Genomic DNA, 18129 nt, shown 5'->3' on the forward strand with positions numbered 1-18129 from the left:
TGATTTTTAGAAGAATTTTATTTCTATGACAGAAAAATTCAAAGCTGCTCAAACAGAGGAATCAAGTCTTAAAATCCTGAGAATTGAAACAAACTGCATTCAGTGCCTATTTTTATCGTGTATTATTAGTGTAAAGCAGCAGACATTCATAGTTCACTAGAAGATGAAAACTCAGAGGTATCTGGAACTCATATGCTGCTTTCTGTCTTTATCATTGAGAGCTCCTTTTTTAAAATACTTCAGACTGTAGTGCTCTCATACTACAAATGTAGTGGGAACATCCCCATTCACGGATACAACATTTATTTGGTATAATCCCGATAGCAAAAATGCAAGGTAAGTTATAAAATAACATATCGCCTGATGGAGGCAGCCCTTCTGTTTCATAAACCGCTATGAATAAGAAGCATAATCACCTAAAAGGGTATTGTGCTTACTCTTAAGTACACAGTTAAGTGCTCCGTTGGCATGAACAGTATCAGTAGACTATAAAGTATTCTATGTGTTAATAAGATCATAAATACAAATCTCCCATAAATTCTCCACTTCCAACATCCCATCTCTCAAGTATGTTTGCATTGTTGAGGCATATTTTAATATTGCATAGTTCTACATAGATAACGTACTACTGCTTGCATTGTTGTTGCAAATGGCTACATTACTCTGAAATGGGCAGTGTTACCGCAGTAAACCCCATAAAAATAGGTAGACTTCACATGGATTGTTAAATGTCTTAAGTTGACTATAACAGTACTCTTGAGTAACATTTCATTTATAAGAACTACATATAACTCATTAGCTTGCAAAGGCTTTTACATCATTATTAACCTTACAGCTGAGCTGCAACTGTAAATTGTAGCATGTCCTGAAGACACTGGAACACAGTTCTACAGAGCACTTCTGCATCAGTCTCTGGACATGATTTCCAGGAAGAACAGGTAGCAACAATCCTATTCATACAGAAAACAATGAAGTTACCACTCTTAACTGCACTGGTCTAGGATAGAAGTCACATAAATTGCCCTGAAATGTGAAATTACTGACATAAACTCTGAAGTAAAAATTGTCACAGAAACATACTGTCTCAACATTAAAAAAGGACTCAGATCCCTAGTGCCTTCAGAGAGCAATAATGTTGACAGATCTTGAGACTACTTTGATATAAATACCCATTTCTACAAACATAGTGATATAACTTCTCCACTTATAGAATTCACAGCATTTTCAATTATTTCTTCTCTGCCACTAGCTTAAAGTGTTTTTTAACCTACCTAATATAAGGTAGATCTTTATCTAGTTCTGTTTATCTTAACAGAGCCATAGATCAAAGTATAAATGGTTTGTATTCTCAAACTGAATCAAATCTGCACACAATCCGTAAATAGCTTTAGAAAGAAGTCACCCAAATTGCACCTAAACCACAAAATAACAAGTTATCTCAACACATAATCGAAGTGGTTTATTTGATTTGATAAAGCAGTAATTTTTGTCTGTAAGACCAATAAGCTAAACTTGGATCTTTTAAAATCCTACCATTTTATGAGAAGCGAAGCCAAATGTTTTAGCTTCTCATTACTCAAAGATCTGGTTTGCGTCAAGAGATGTGCGTGTCACTGCCAAGAACAATGGACAGTGTGCTCACCTGGACTCTATCTGGCCTATCTCAGTCAATTGCTGCTTTTTTAAAAAAACACCTTTGCAAGTTACATTTAGTGATCTCTAAAATGAAAGCTTATTTAAAGTAAGTTAAGCTCTTTTGTTCCTCCCTTCTTTCACCTTCCCCACTCTTCTTTCCACTTGTTTTCAGTATCTTGGTGCTCACTTCACCTCTACCGTTTCTCCTTCTTCCCACACATACTTTCCTGGAATGTTAATGCCTCTATTCTCATGTACCTCACTTCTCAACCTTTTCTGACACATTCAGCCATGTCTGTCTTTTCCTTTCCTCATTCTAGTTGTTAGCCACGTTTCCCTTTGTGATAGAGACAGAAGCATGCCTAAAATGAAATTATATCCTTACCTGTCTTCTCTGATTGAATAAAAAAAGCCATACCCATGAGGTACCATAGGGACTACAAATCCACTGAACTGGGTGTAGCCAGTCAGACTAGTTGAAAGAATAAAATTTCCACCTCCTCCACTGTAGAACAACACAAAATAAAACCACCACTTTTAAAAGAGAATCTAAAACAAGGTGAGTATTACAAAAAAGTTTTGTTCTAGAAATCAAGAATCAACACGCATAAGGCCAATGTAACAAAGTCCTTGGTATCAAGGGATACAACCTCCCCACAGGACAAGAATATGAATTACCTAGCTGTGAAGGCTTTATCCACATAAAGTTCTGGCACTGGCAGTCCTTGCTCCTGTGCTATGAGTAGAAGACCCAGAAGATGACGATCAAATCCTGTCAAATAAATCCAAATACTGCATCATTAACAGCAACATTTCCCTTTTTTCTGCTTCTTCTGGTCTGGATAGCTGGAAGCTGAAGGACAGATAAACAACAGTCTACTAAAAAAGAAGATATTGTAGCATACAAAAACATTTCCCAAATATTTGATCCCAGGGGCCTTTGTCACTTTCAGCTTGCAACACTGAGCCCATATGCAAACGAAATAAGTAATATAAATCCAGCACAGTTCCTGTAGAAGACGAAACCCAAGAAAACTTCTGTTTCAGCCAAGGAGGAGGAGCTCCACACAGTGAAACTGGCCCATCGGCAATTACGCAGACAGTGTGAAGAGGCTTTCAGGGCCTCAACTGCCTAGACAACTCACCAAGTAGGATGGAGAGAGTATGAAGGTTCACCAGGTGATTATTTCCCAGCTACTCTTTCTCATTCATAGAATAGCTTGCCACACTAACACAGGTGGGTTAGAATTTCACCCAAATCTCTCTTCTGCCTTAAGACATGACATTTCCCACTTTCCAGCCAAGCACATAGTTGATCAGATGGTACTCCGAAATAATGTTTAGCTGGGCAGAAAAAGTGAATTAGAATTCAGAGTGAACGTGTCTTTGTTGGCACAAGGAAGGGTGCAAGGACTAGGTTTTAGTTCCTCTCCCTGAAATTGAAGTATAAAATGTTAAGGGATAGCCTTTACTTAGATTGAAAACAAGGAGACAGAGAAAATGTATTAGTATACAGCAGTATTCCCTTTTCACCCACAAGAAAAAACAAAGGAAAAAAGACCCTTTTGACCCCTGAGTACCTTTTCCATTCTCACATTCTTTCCTCATTTTATTGTGCTTTGCAAATGCCTTATGCATCAGCTGTAGTCGTCGATAAGTCTGTGTAAAGCAGGGGAGACAGGATTAAAAAAACAAAAAGAAAAATGAAAAGAAAAAGAAAAAATAATCCAGATGAATAACACATCAGGAATCACAGATCAGCAAGTTTTTCCCTTTCACAGTTTCTAGCAATTTTAGGTAGAAGAAAATGGAGGTACTTGAAAGGTACATTAGAACCCCTCTCAAACCCTCTTCCTCGCAAATGCAAATTCCTTTTTCCGAAGAACTTTCTCATCTGTTTCCTGTATCTCTGTTCTGTTACTTGGATCGCTTTTGCACTGACCAATATTCTAAACCTCATGTTCTTTCCCAAACAAGCTGAAACTAGCCACTATGAAAAAGAGTAATCAAAACAAACAAAAAATCTTCCTACAATTTAGAAACACACTGGCTTTTAGCAGGTGCAGTTGCATTTACGGAACCACCATGCCCTGAACTGGTCAGGTAGTTGGACTAGATGATCATTGTAGGTCCCTTCTAGCTGAAATATTCTATTCTACCATTTTTCATGCAAAGCAAACAAAAACAACCCCCAAAAAACACCCAAGAAAAAAACACCACCACCACCACAACCCCCACAAACCAAACAAAAAACAGATAAAATAAAAATCTGTGATGCAAAGGCAGAAAACAAAACAAAGACGACCCTACTTAAAACATACACAGATGCCAACAGCTCTCCCAAATTTTCTCTGCCAACTGAAACATTACTTCTGTGACAGTAGTTCTGCCCAACTTTATGTTTTTTCAATTTTATGTTGAAACTTAGGAATTAACACCCGACAGAACAGAATACAAATACATGTTTTGGTAAAGGAAGGCTAGAGAAACATCTCCAGACACCCAAGATCTTGGCTTCTAAGATCTTAGATCTTACTAGTTCTTTAACTACTTAAGAAGCACCCTTTGTCCTTTTAATCATTACATGAGAGGCTGCAGCAGAGAATGTGAAAGAAGCACAGTAGCCATTCAACCTGGCTAAAAATCAAGCCAACAAGCTCGAAAGGGACAAAAGAGAAGTTGAGACAAAAGGATTTTTTCTGAAGTACCTAACTTTAAGTACCTTCTAGTACCTTAAAAATAGACTTTTAAGCATCTTAATTTCAATACTATTGAACAGATTCAATACATTTTTAAGCCCCAAGCGTTCATCATGAGAAAACAGCAATAGGAAGACATTTGGAGATGCTATTTAGAATTACAAAGAGCAAAAAGAAAAAGGCTAGTTAGTGTTGGAAGTAACAAACCTCTACATGTATTACCCATAGAAGCCTGCTAATTGGTTAGAAGATAACTGAAGAGCAGGGAAATAACAGGAATAGGAAAGCAGATTTGAATAATGGCCAGAAAGTTGAGTTTTAAAGCTGCAGCCCATGCTAAAAGAAGCCAGTAAGACCAGGAAAATATGCTCTTGAAGACTACAATTATCAATCACACATACTTCCTGACAGAAAAATTTCTGCATGTTTCTCAGATGCATTAAATAATATAGTACCTTTAAACTTCCTAAAGATAACGTAGCCCTCTGTCTCAAGAATCTCCTTGCTTCATTTCTCAGGCTCTGAGAAATATGGAGTGAGGACAACAGAAAGAGCTTTAATACAGCTCTCACTTGGCAAGAAAGGCACGAAATGCTCTGCCAGCCAAGCACCAGAGGGTAGTCACCGGGAAAAGAAAAGGTCACCAGTTCAGCTATTCAGAGACAAACTCTGGAATACATCCCTGTTGCCACTAGGACACAAACATATTTCAGTCTTGCTCTCAAACTCAGATATCAGGTTAACATTTCTTGATTTCACTTAAAAATTAACACAACAGAACCACTCCACAGCAGAATACATTGGTTCCAGCCCAGTTACTTTTTAAAGATCAGTGTGAATGTAACTCAAGGCACTTCCATTCTTGAAACCAAAAGGTAAATAGGATAGAAAAATCAAACAAGCCCACACATGAAAGCCCACCTCAGTCACGATGACCAGAGCCAGCCTTCAAGCAACCCAACACTTGAAATTTGTCTCACTGGAAACAGGACAATTCCCATTAATGAGACAATAGAAAAATGAGTTTTAAACAGTTCAAATGACAGGCCTTCTAAATACATTATGATTAAATTAAGATTTCAATATTTACACTCTCAGAAGGATCCAGCATGGACTTGCACCACTCCACTGCTTCCATAGTGCACGATCTTATGGTCTCTGTGCGGCCATGATAGAAACGCCTGGTCGTGGCAGTTTCGTAACAGCAGCCCGGGCTAAGAAGAAAAATTAGGGAAGACTATCTCATTAACTTAGAACAACTACATGCTCTCTTGAGGAATAAAAAAGTCCTGCCAAGTATCTTGCGAAGATACAGCAGGGCTCCATCACACATAACAGTTAGTTACAAGTATCAGAGTAAGCTACTAATTTTCTTCAGATTTTGTGTCTTAAAAGAGCCCCAAAGGAACTCTACAAGCTTTTATGAGACATATGATTGAGAAAGGGCCAGTACTATAACTGTACCTTGAAAAGACTGGGTTGTCATGGCTATTTTCTGCAGACTACAGATCTACCAGCCTCTAGTATAAATAAGCCGAAATTATGCAAGCTTCAGTTTCACTATATAGTTCCATTAAATAAACCATCTACACCATTCAAAACCTCAAAAAATAAGAGACATGGTTGAAATAAGCAGTATGTCCCAATGTTTTTATAAGGAAAAGGCTCAAATTCTTCTCTGTTGCACACTGACACCCATCCAGCTTTTACCTGAAGCATCCCCAGCCCTATGACAGTCCACCATGTAATAAACAACTTACATGAAACACACTTGTGTATTTAGAACAGACTTAACAGGCTATTTTAGTCAGACAAATTACTCCCATGTTCAGCGAACTGAGATCTACCAACCTTTCTTATGATGAGACAGCCATCTCCAGTGACTAAGCATCATACTCATATGACAAAACCCTCCTTTTTCTGAAGCAAGCAATACTTGCCAGGTCAGTAATGACTTATGCAAGCCATAATAAGGGCTAGTTAGCAAAGGGAAACTGGGGAACACCAGTACTAGGAAGAATGCTGCCTTTTACCAATAATACAAAATAAAATGAGACACCCAAAAATGTAGAGTCAGGAATTTGGAGGGTCACTATCTGTATCTCTATTATTTTGCCCAAACATTCACATCTAAAGTTGCTACAGAAAGTGAGACACTGAGGTGTGAGGCTTTTTACAGGCTTTGAAGACTAACCATTTTACTGGTGGCTGTTACATGCTACAGATAAAGCTTTCTTCTCCATCTGAGCAACTATTTGACATTGAAGAATCCTGACCCATTGTGCATTTGGCGTTTGCCCAGGTATTTACTTTGTACAGCCCAAATCCACACTTTTATGGATTGTCTTCTGCCCTCCATTCCTCAATATGTACATGAATGATCCCTATGGGCACAAGGACACAATTCTTCCAAAGCCAAGAGGACAAGCCACATGGAGTTCAACGGTGCAAAATAAGGCTCTATGCAACAGTTCAGTTTAAACAAAAAAAACAACCACAACAAACTTACTTCTTCATTCTTATACCACCATAGCAAATCACACACTGGCATTGCAAGGCCACTGCATTATATCTCCAGATCCACCCCTTTACTCAAGAAACTAGTTTTTTACTCCTAATCTGGGTAATGAGATTTTCTTACCGCCCATGGCATTTGTAATAAGCTAGCTGAAGGGCAAGCTGCACAAATGTATCAGGATGAAGTTTCTTCTGTCTCATCAATGTTTTGCCAAAGGATGTGAAGGCGTAACTCACTACCTGTAAGTCAGATACCTGTCAAACCACAGAAGGAAAAAAAACATATAAGTCAAGAAACTGCAAATACCACAGCTTGGCTCACTTCAAAAACAACTCATTCAACATAAACCAACAATGTAGCAAACTAAACCACAGTGTTAAGTCCCCTGATATATCAGTTCATCAATAACATATCCACCCCTGTTCTCCAGCATGGAGAAAGGCCAGCTAAAGACATGCAAATAGAAGTTTAAAAAACCCAAACAAACAAATGTGACAATTAACATAAGCAGCAAGAAATGCCACCTTTTTGTAATAGAATTCTTTAGTGCGTCCAATTTCATCTATAATTTTTTGATCCACTGTGAATACAAGTTCCTCTGGCCATGGAATATCCCTCACTTTATCTGATCCCTGGGAGGATGCGGACAGAAAGAAAGAGAAAAAACCAAAAACGTTATCCATAAGAAAAGACACATTAACTAATACATTTGAAAGTATAAAGGATAGATACCTTCCATTTTCCCTCATTTTCAATAATGTTCTTTTCGACACAAAGTGACATGGAAAGTAAAGCGATGGCATCAAAAGGAGAATGCTAGAACCATATAAGACAAGATATCACATTATTTGCATGACGGCAAGAGGATCAAATTGCTTTTTTCCCTACCCCACTCTTTTTCCTGCAGACCAACAGCTTTACTGCACAGTGTTGGACTTGTTTTTCTAGTTCTACAATACATATAGAACTACTGTAAGTCCACCCACTGTTTTGACTGCTCTGCAGCCAGATAGGGAGGCACAACATACCACTGCTGTGGAAAAGCAGACTTCAGGCAAGATGTAGGCCCTTCTGGCCATTCAATAACAAGTTTTAAAAAATCTGAGTTTAAAAAACACAGCTGTTTGAATAGCTACATAATACGATGAGTTAATTTTAAGTCATCTTGTGCAACTTATTTTTTTGTCTTTGGAACTTCCCCATTAAATACTCCTAGAAATAAGATTATGATTTCAGATCTCATGTCCTTAATTCAAGTATGGTGTAATATCACATACTGTGAAAGCAGACTACTTTTGGAAACTTGCCAAACAAGATGCCAGATAAACAAGGCTACACTAAAGAGGAACTTATGAAACATTTAAAATAATACTCTGAAAGGCAAAACTTAGTACATAAATACTTGAAAGGTTTAAGGGAGGAAAAAAATTTTCAACTTACATCACAGAATGCACAAGAGGTTCCATTGGAAAAGAATATCTGACTGTAGGATTTGTCTCCCCAGCGTACAGTTGGATCACCTGTTAGCCCCAGCCTTGCAATCTGAAGCAACAGTTACACAGTGTGGGTTTTGGAAGACACTGAGTACACTGCCAACCTCTATCAGCCTAAATCAAGCCCACATTAAGATGGTGAGACCTCCCCGAGAGATAAGACACTTTCATCTGGTTGAAGATGAGTCATTATTATAAGCCTAAGTTTGTAAATTAAAGAGTGATAACAAGTTGATTAGTATATTTTTGAGGACCCTGAAGGATAGAGAGCTAAAAGATTATGAAGGTAGATTTCAGCCATTCCCACTTCCAATGTACTAACAACTCAAACTATTTAAGTATTCTTATGGATCAATCAGAAGCATTATCTGCATATTTATCTGCTGCTGCTTTTTCTCTGTTCTGAAAAAGCAAGATACTCCTACATATATGCAGAGGAAATTTATATATAAAGCCCACCAGATGCAAGTTATCAAAAATCCTTCGCTACCTCACTGTAGTCCTCAGGAGTCGCATGGGGACTAGAATCATCGAGGCAGACCACAAACAAACTTCTCTGAATTTTCTCCAGAAAAGTTAAGTTCTTTGGATCAAGATCAATCAAATATTCACGTAACTGGAAAGCATAGAAAGACAAAGCTAAGTGAAATGACGTATTTCCAGTGATCACAATGCTTTTCTCAGGAATCAACTGTTGGAAGTATTCCCACCTCTGCCCATTTTGTCCTTTCGCTGCTTGTTAAGGCTGCCAGTCCTGGCCCATCTGGTTCACTATGGCATCTTTTCTGTATGTAAGTAAGCTGCCTTTAAGAAGATTTCAAAAACTTAAGTTAACAAAAAGAACTTCACAAAGAACTTGTAAAAAAGTTAACAAGAAAGAAACTCTCTCTCCTTTGCCAAGCTGGAATTTTGGTTCCACGTTCACAAGATAATGTGAATTTTCAGGAAGCATGAATCAGCTCCTTCAAACTCCAAGGCCAGCTGATGACCTGCTCTGTTTGCAGGCACGAATGCTTACTTTAAATTGCAGCTACCAGCCCAGTACAAACTTACATGTAAAAAACCATGATCCTAAAGTCTTATTATACACTTAAAACTAGATTTAAGACTTCAGCAGTACTGATCAAACTGTCTCAAGCACAGATGTCTGTAGTACTGCAGCTTTGCAGTGTTATAGCAACTAATCAGATACAAGGGCAAAACTTCCATTCAAGATAAACCCTGAAAATTAAACCAGAACAGTACCTACAGTACATCCTAAATGCAGAGACTGAACTACACAAGAATATTTTTCTTCATACCTTTTCCTTGTATCCTCCCTTTGATGTGTTAACAGAGAGCTAAGTTTTAGTTTGCAAATTCATTTTTTTCACATGCTGTTCTAGGTGTTAAAGAAACTAGCAAAAAAGAAGAAAAGCATTTAATCCAGCTTGTTCTTTGTTCTGGCACTCTTGCCCATTAAATTTCATTACTGATCATTAGTTACACAGTTGCCAAAAGTATACGACACCCATGATGAAGTTATTAAAAAAACAACCAACCACCAAACCAAAACCAGCCTGCCCTTCTTATAGACAAGAGAAAGCTTTAGGGCTTTTTGTCTGTATTTCAAGTGTTCATTTCGTTACTTGCTTGATCTAACAGGTACAACTACAGAAATTAGAAATACATATGTTGAAATGTCTTAACTATTAAAGGTACCAGATTTTTTTAAAACTGATTTTTAAGCTTCCCTAACTAGTTTTTGTCTTGCGTAAGGAATTTGGCCATCCACCTATTGCCAATTTTAATTACAAAAGTCTTCTGTTGTGCTCTATAAACAGCACTGTGACAAATGCAGTAGTTACTCCTAGATGAAATGCACAACCCCTCTTTAGTAAGTAGATATAGATTCCAAATTGATCACAAGAGACTTATGCCGAAACTACCTCTGTATGTGAAATCAGAGTTCGACCAACACAGTTTAGAAAACCTTGTTGCCACAACTCTATTGCCAAGTTAAAAAGCCGACACCTCTGCATGCTACTGGGAGATAGGAGGCACAGCACAGAAAAGCTTTAAACAGTGCTAGTTGCACTAGTACTGAAATTTACTACTAAAGAACAAAATTCTGTTTCTCTGTTCCTTTGCAGCAGCTGAGGAATATGGAAAGAGCCAAACACAGCTGGTTGTCACAGGTCTGGTGCAATGACAAGAAATGCAGGTGAAATGCTGCTGTATTGCTGAGTAGCTAGCAGAAAGTCAATCAGTGTATATGGCAATTTTGGACTCAGCTGCACTTAACAGGAATTCCAGCCCCTCTATTCTTGAGAAAATTGGTTAAAGTGTATTAGATTTGAATCAACATGACAGTTGTGCTTCATGTTTGATAATGATTAAGTAGCAATGAGACAATTATTAATGTGGATCAGACCTGAAAGGAACAATGTTACTTATAATCCTAATAATTACATGTCAAGAAACTTCAGACATAAATGATGTTTCCTACTGAAACATCTTCATTCAGCCCTTTTGTGTGGTGTTCTATGGGTGTACTGCAGCATTACATGATCATCGTGCTTCATGGCAAGAAGATGCCATCCACTAAACAAGAATTTACTCAAATGTGAACATGCAGCTAGAGGAGAAGCTGTAGCCTCTCTCACACCTAATACTTTAGGGTGAAGGGGATCAAAAAAGACAGACTCTCTTTGGCGTGCATCTTAAATAGTACAGCTCATTTGAAACAAGGTAGTTTGAAAACCTGAAAATCTCTGGAGGAGTCATCATATTGCCTTCATGTATAGCATCAAATGCAAACACACGACCTCGACACAGGACTATTAAGTGAGACGGACATTCACCTTCAGTCTCTGAAATGAAACAAAAAACCCCAAACATGACAATCCAACCGTGGGGATAAAGCAAGCGACAGACACAGGAAAAACACTCAGCAAGTCCTACAGACGCATTTTTTTGTTCAAAATAAGGCAGACTATATACAGGTAAAAACAGAAAAGAAGCAAAAAGAATAACCGCTGAAGTCCAATTGCATGATCTTATTGCAAATCTGAAGACTTTTAAAACTGTCACAGAAAATATAAAGAAGTACATAACCTTCACTGTTAACTACTTCAAGTGATTGTCACTACCTAGCAGGAAATGTTATTTGTTTATCTTGCAGGCAGGAGCACCCTCTGCCGAAATGAGTGTTGCTTGCTGAAAGTTGATCTAGCACTTTGCGGATGGATTGAGTCCTTAAGTTATGAGTGTTTATGCGACCAGTTTCAGTTATACAGCTCAAGATTGGAGGTGCACTACCATGTCAATCAGACCTGATCTGTGATTGGCAAACCTGTAAAAAGGGAGCACTGACATACCAATTTGGCCACTATACAGAAACAGATAGTACTGGCCCACACAAGGCCAGGTACACTTGCATAGCATTGCCATATTAAATCTGTCTACCTGGAAATAAGACTAAATAAAATTGAAAAAGATTCTGGCAAAAAGCAGACAGTAAACCCCCAAGAAACATGGCTATATTTTTCTCAAACTGAGCTACTGTGCTACACCTCTTCTAGTCTAGTACTCCACCCCTGGAAAAAGAAGAAATGTGTGGTACTTAATCTACAAGTATTTAACTGAATAGGCATCCACAGAAGTCTTACTCTTAACTGTACGGCTTTTACATATATCTTTATGGTCCTACTTTCTAAATCAGTTAACACAATTCAATACATACCTGACTAAAGACATTCTAGCGAGGGGAATTTGTCATTTCATGTAAACCTTGCCTTCATAGATCATGAAATTAATTTCTAACATAACAAAAATCAGAAAGGATGACATCAAATTCAGTTACTTTAGGTAGCATCCTCCTAACCTTAGCCATCTAAAGCAAGTGATAGGCTTAAGTTTGGAAGTTAACATACCTAGAATTAAGTGTCTGAGATCTCACTACAGTTAGTGGAGATCTACCCAATACACTTAATGGCATCTAATGAGCTCTTCACCTGTTCTTATTAAGGTGTCTGCTGCAGGCTGAACCAAATAGCTCTCCAGGTTCCACTGATCAGGCTTTCTTGGCTTTTAGTGTGGTCTTTGACTCCAAGCTGACATTATCTGTCAATTTTAGGTCCCCTACTCTGCAATCTGAACACTTGAAGACTGTTCAGACCATGTCAGTTCCTTCTATAGCCAAAGGAGAAAAACAGATCCCTCTCAGCTGGCAATTCCTTCTGCCTATCTTAGATACCTGCATATTTTGATGGCCCAAATCCTTCTCTGGAGGTATTCATATTTCTCCACGAACCACAGAGAACCAAAAAAACTAACTAGACTGAACATTTCATCTGGAGGCAGGCAACCTACATGGGAATGGATATCACCTGCCATGTATGACATGAAAAATCACATAAGCAAGACTGTTTAATAAAGTTCTTACAACATTTTAAGGCATAAAAGGGACATCAATGACATGAATTGCATCTCCACAGGATAATAGCTTTGATTATTAAGTGTAATCAAAACAGAACATTCAGTTTACACCATTTGAATGTTTCTTCTGTGTTTTGGTATTTAAACTGACTCTTCAATTGTAATGCTAAGATAAACCCCTTGAAACTTGCCTTCAACTTCGCATTTTTTCATCATATCCTGTGGTATGGTTACTTCCTTATGTATTTTCCACCAAGCAAGGCAAAACCTCCTTCTTGAATTCCTGAGCATTACAGGAATTCACATCTCCCATGACTATCTAGAGGGACACTGCTGAACTGCTCTGGATGCATCAGTGTGTGTGGTAGGGGTGTTATGATTTCAGTTAGTTGATTACTAATACTACAGTATTTGGTAGTGGAGGATGAATAAGAACATTACACTTTTATCCTAGCTCTTGATCCTGCACACCAGAAAACTGTTAGGAGTTTAAGAGAATGGCTTCAAGAAGCACTGTGGAGTGCTTTCAAGACTGAAAATAGAAGCGGCTTGGCTGACCAAGCCAAGAAACAGCACAATGATAGAAAATAAGTAAGAATTATCCCAACAGAATATATGGGGGGCACTTGAGAAGATGCAATTAGTAATGATGCTGCAATTCTGTCCATATAATACATGTAATCCACCTACATTTATAACATACGGAATTTGTCTTTTTTCAATTCTTAATGCTGGCACACTTCTTATAGGCATCAGGCTGATAACATAAAATTTGAGGCAGAGCTTTCTCTTAATATTACTTTAAAGGACTAAATATTGGAACTGAAAAGAGCATTTGTAGATTAGGTATCTTCTTTACTTCCTCATAAAAGCACTCAACAACCAGTATCTGATTTAGTGCTTGAGGAGGCAAATATTTTGTCGTTAAAATGACTACTCCATTAGCCCATTAACACAAAATCATTTGCTTGTGTTAGTCCGCAATTTGCATTTGTTTACCAGTTTTAAAATAATTGACGATTGAGTCTCTGGTAACTCCAGGAATTCTGCAAGTGCAGAAAAGCATTCGTAGTTGGTTCATGTCCAGAACAGCAGTCCCAGATCTCTGTACAGCCACCTTTTCTCTGTAGGAAACAAATACACCAAAGTTAAACAAGAGAGATGATAATTATGCAAGTAATCAAGTTAAGACAAACCCATCTTTTACTGCGAAGAATGCACACCAATGAACATAAACATATTTTTGAAACTAAAGTAAACATAGATCATTAATATTAATATTAAGACTAAATTATTTTTTTCTTGAAGTCTTACTTTCGCAATAGATCCCAGTATTTCAGGATGTGCCATATATTTACACAAGCTCTTTCTATCTGAGTGCCCTCTTTGGGTGGCCAGCAGTGTTCAATAAACGGGCACGGGCCTCCCATATTAGAGTGTATTTGCGTTGATATGCGAAGATCAAGATAAGCCACATTCAGCCACCAGTCCTCCAGCTGAAAATGAAAAATATTAAATGTCAGAATTAAGTTTTAGGTATTAATTCTTTAATAATTACCTGATTGTTCAACTGCTTGCTTTTTTATTCCCCCCTTTTTTAAAAAAAAAATATTTTAGATAGTAGTTCCTATATAACAGAAGGCAGGACAGTGGTTCAAAACTAATTGCTGAGGATAAGGACACATCTGGCTCTTCTATTTTCGAGCTTGAAATAAAATTCAATACTGCTTAAGACTGTTAAACTGTAAATTATGATGAATATCCCCTGATATTCATCATCTTAAACTCCTGCAGATGTTAGCTGTGGCTGCTGCTAACATCATCAGACAGATTACTCCATGAAGAATGGAAGGAAAGGAGATTTGTGTGAGAGAGGATCTGGCACAGACAGTTCATAATAGATGACCTCTATAGGTCCCTTCCAACCCAAAGCATTCTATAATTCTATAACGTATTTTTTCTATCATCATCTGAAAATCCCCACTCCAGAGTGTGTCATGTTTAAGATTTACAAAGTTCTCAAGAATGACACTTGGTAATGACCCCCCCTTATATCCCTTTTTCTGTGGAAAAGCAACTTTGAAACATCTATTCCTTTTTTTTTTTTTTTTTTTTTTTTTTGAGGGGGACAGGGTGGAGGTGATAGAAGAACAGACTTACAGACAAAGCATGCAAAAGCTGGTAGTTAATTTAACATTTCAGTTAGTAAACTCTCTTAGCCACCCAACTTTGAAAACAACAAATCACACATATACAAGTAAATGTTTTCATATCCACAGGACAAGTTGCAGATATAAGGAAGATACTAAGATTTAAAAAAAAAAAAAAAAAAAGAGTTAAATAGCTCTCTAAATTAAATCCTGAACAACCAACTCTCTGTATGTTGAATTATGATTTCTTAGATATCTAAATACATACCCAATTCCTTCTTGTTTTTGCTCTTTCCAGTAATTTCTGATGCAATTCTCTCCCAATCCCATTTTCAAATTTTTTAACTATATCCTCGGTTCTCCGATATTCTTCTTTACTTAGAAATGGCTTCACTGTAAAAAGGAAATGTTTTTATTTTAAAGACAACTGCATACTGAGATTTATTCTAAGATTCAGATACCAGCAGGCAAGAGAGTGGATGAAAAGACTGAAAAGAGAGTGGTGTTCCCCAGGGCTCAGTGTTGGGGCCAGTCCTGTTCAATATCTTCACTGATGATCTGGATGAGGGGATCGAGTGCACCCTCAGTAAGTTTGCTGATGACACCAAGCTGGGTGGAAGTGTTGATCTGCTAGAGGGCAGGAAGGCCCTACAGAGGGACCTGGACAGGCTGGATCGTTGGGCCGGAACCAACGGTATGAGATTCAACAAGGCCAAGTGCCGGGTCCTGCACTTGGGTTACAACAACCCCATGCAACGTTACAGGCTTGGGGAGGAGTGGCTGGAGAGATGCCTGGAGGAAAAGGACCTGGGGATGCTGATCGACAGACAGCTGAACATGAGCCAGCAGTGTGCTCAGGTGGCCAAGAAGACCAATGGCATCGTGGCTTGAATCAGGAACAGTGTGGCCAGCAGAAGCAGGGAGGTGACCGTGCCCCTGTACTCAGCACTGGTGAGGCCGCACCTCAAGTACTGTGTTCAGTTTTGGGGCCCTCACTACAAGAGGGACATTGAGGTGCTGGAGCGTGTCCAAAAAAGGGCAACGAAGTTGGTGAAGGGTCTGGAGAACAAGTCTTATGAGGAGCAGCTGAGGGAATTGGGGTTGTTTAGTCTGGAGAAGAGGAGGCTGAGGGGAGACCTTATTGCTCTCTACAACTACCTGAAAGAAGGCTGTAGTGAGGTGGGTGTCAGTCTCTTCCCCCTAGTAACAAGCGATAGGATGAGAGGAAATGGCCTCAAGCTGCACCAGGGGAAGTTTAGGTTGGATATTAGGAAAAACTTCTTCACCAAAAGGGTTGTCAGGCATTAGAACAGGCTACCCAGGGAGGTGGTTGAGTCTCCATCCCTGGAGGTATTTAAAAGAAGGGAAGATGTGGTGCTTGAGGATATGGTGGTGGACTGGCAGTGATAGGTTAGCGGTTGGACTCGATGATCTTAAGGGTCTTTTCCAACCTTAAAGATTCTATGATAAAATATTCAGAATTTATTTTTCTAAAACAAATATTTGAAAGGAAAACACCTTTTAAAAATCTGTAAATAAATCACAGGGTGTTCTAATAAAACTTAAATACATGCTTTTAAGTAAATATAGATGTTAGTAAATGAAAACAATTGCTGAAAACCTGAAATACCTAAGAGATTACTAAATCCAATATATTTAAAACCGTAGCTGGAAATGCAATGGAGTTCTACAACTCCACCGGCTGCCACAGAACTCACCAAATAATTTACAGGAACTTTCTTTGAAGAAGTTGAGCCATACATGTTTGCCATGCTACTGCACCAACCATAAGCTACTTGCTTTTATTTTCAAAAGTCCATTCCTGGTCTACAAGCACTTTGCCCATCAATTCTCATTCACTGCCCCCACGTTACACCTACCTTTGAATGACACTGATGGCAGTTACTACTACCCAATTTTTATATTTTAAAATACTTCTGGATTTCTATCAGATCATGTGCCATACAGGCCAAATTTCTCTGTAAACATTTGCAAAACTAGTCACTATTTTAACCTAAAATGCTCCTTAAGGCCTTTTTACCATAGTATCTTTGGTCAGTAACAGGCACTGCTGACGTCAGTTTTCATGTAGGCACATCTTATTTTCTTCTTATATTCACCTTGTGTATAATGTATTTTCTGCCACCTTTATCCTTAGATTGTGAAGTCAATGGCAAAGAGAATGGATGGGGAGTGGAGGAAGTTTCTGCTGATTCAGTGCCTACGCAATGAGGTCTGATTAATTTTTGAGGTTGTTGGACATGACTGTCTGTTAATTTCTTGTCACAGTACTAACCCTGTGATCTACTTAACAGCTGTTAATCAAGGAAAGATACTTGATTAATTTTTAGTAATCACATATCTGTGTCATCTCTCATCTAGCTTTTAGGAGTAACAATGGAGTTTCAGCTGGACAAGGTCTCAAACACCTATTTTTCTAGAATTAAAATCTTACTTCCTCACAACTGTGTCTTGCTGCAGTTATGACTGCTTGCCTGCAACCACTACATTTTTCTTCATAGATCTAGAGATTGTCTACTCCAACTCCTCATCTCAGCAGCATCAGCTACAGCAGGCTGCTCAGGACTGTGTTGGGTTTGAGTATCTCCAAGGATGGAGACACTACAACCTTCCTGGCAGCAACCTGTTCCAGTGCTTAACCACCCTGACAATAAAAAGAGTTTTCTTACATTTCAAAGGAATTACCTGTATTTCAATTTGTGCCCATCACCTCTTGTTCTGTCACTGGACACCACTTCAATACCTGGCTCAGTCTTCTTTACTCCTCCCCATCAAGCATTTACATGCTTTGCAAAGATCCCCCTTAGAGCTTTTTCTTCCCCAGGCTGAACAGCCCCAGCTCTCTGTCTCTTCTCATACATCATATAATCCAAGCCCTTAATTGGCCTCATGGCCCTTCACTAGGCTCACTTCAGTACCTCCATGTCTTACTTGTCCTGGGGAGCCCAGAAATTGACACAACGCTCCAGATGTGGCCTTCCCAGTGCTTAACAGAGGGAAAGGATCACCCCTCCACCTGCTGACAACACTCCTTCTAACGGAGCCCTGAAGGCTGCTCACCTGCCTTGCTGCAAGGGCACTTTGCTGGCTCATGTTCAACTTCATGTCCCCCCAGGACACCAGGGGCTTTTCTGCAAAGCTGCTTTCCAGCCAAGCTTTCCAGCCAAGCAGCCCCAACTTGTGCAGGTGTGGGG

At 38.7% G+C, this 18129-nt stretch overlaps 1 protein-coding gene across 2 annotated transcripts in view; it reads right to left on the bottom strand.

Moving 5' to 3' along the window:
- CROT (carnitine O-octanoyltransferase) overlaps positions 1-18129 on the bottom strand; it is a 22321-nt gene continuing 4192 nt past the window's right edge. For both annotated transcript variants that reach the window (XM_064444686.1, XM_064444687.1), the window contains exons 3-17: positions 15183-15307; positions 14079-14260; positions 13764-13888; positions 11089-11197; positions 9056-9149; positions 8836-8961; positions 8293-8394; positions 7585-7668; positions 7377-7484; positions 6976-7106; positions 5425-5548; positions 3216-3294; positions 2314-2407; positions 2021-2140; positions 1-950 (exon numbers count right to left, since the gene is read on the bottom strand). In XM_064444686.1, the coding sequence (XP_064300756.1) occupies positions 830-950; positions 2021-2140; positions 2314-2407; positions 3216-3294; positions 5425-5548; positions 6976-7106; positions 7377-7484; positions 7585-7668; positions 8293-8394; positions 8836-8961; positions 9056-9149; positions 11089-11197; positions 13764-13888; positions 14079-14260; positions 15183-15307 (1724 nt within the window). In that variant the 3' untranslated portion in view covers positions 1-829. The remainder of the gene's footprint in view (positions 951-2020; positions 2141-2313; positions 2408-3215; positions 3295-5424; positions 5549-6975; positions 7107-7376; positions 7485-7584; positions 7669-8292; positions 8395-8835; positions 8962-9055; positions 9150-11088; positions 11198-13763; positions 13889-14078; positions 14261-15182; positions 15308-18129) is intronic.

Source organism: Phalacrocorax carbo, chromosome 2, assembly GCF_963921805.1.
Source record: "Phalacrocorax carbo chromosome 2, bPhaCar2.1, whole genome shotgun sequence".
NCBI classification, from domain to species: Eukaryota; Metazoa; Chordata; class Aves; order Suliformes; family Phalacrocoracidae; genus Phalacrocorax; species Phalacrocorax carbo.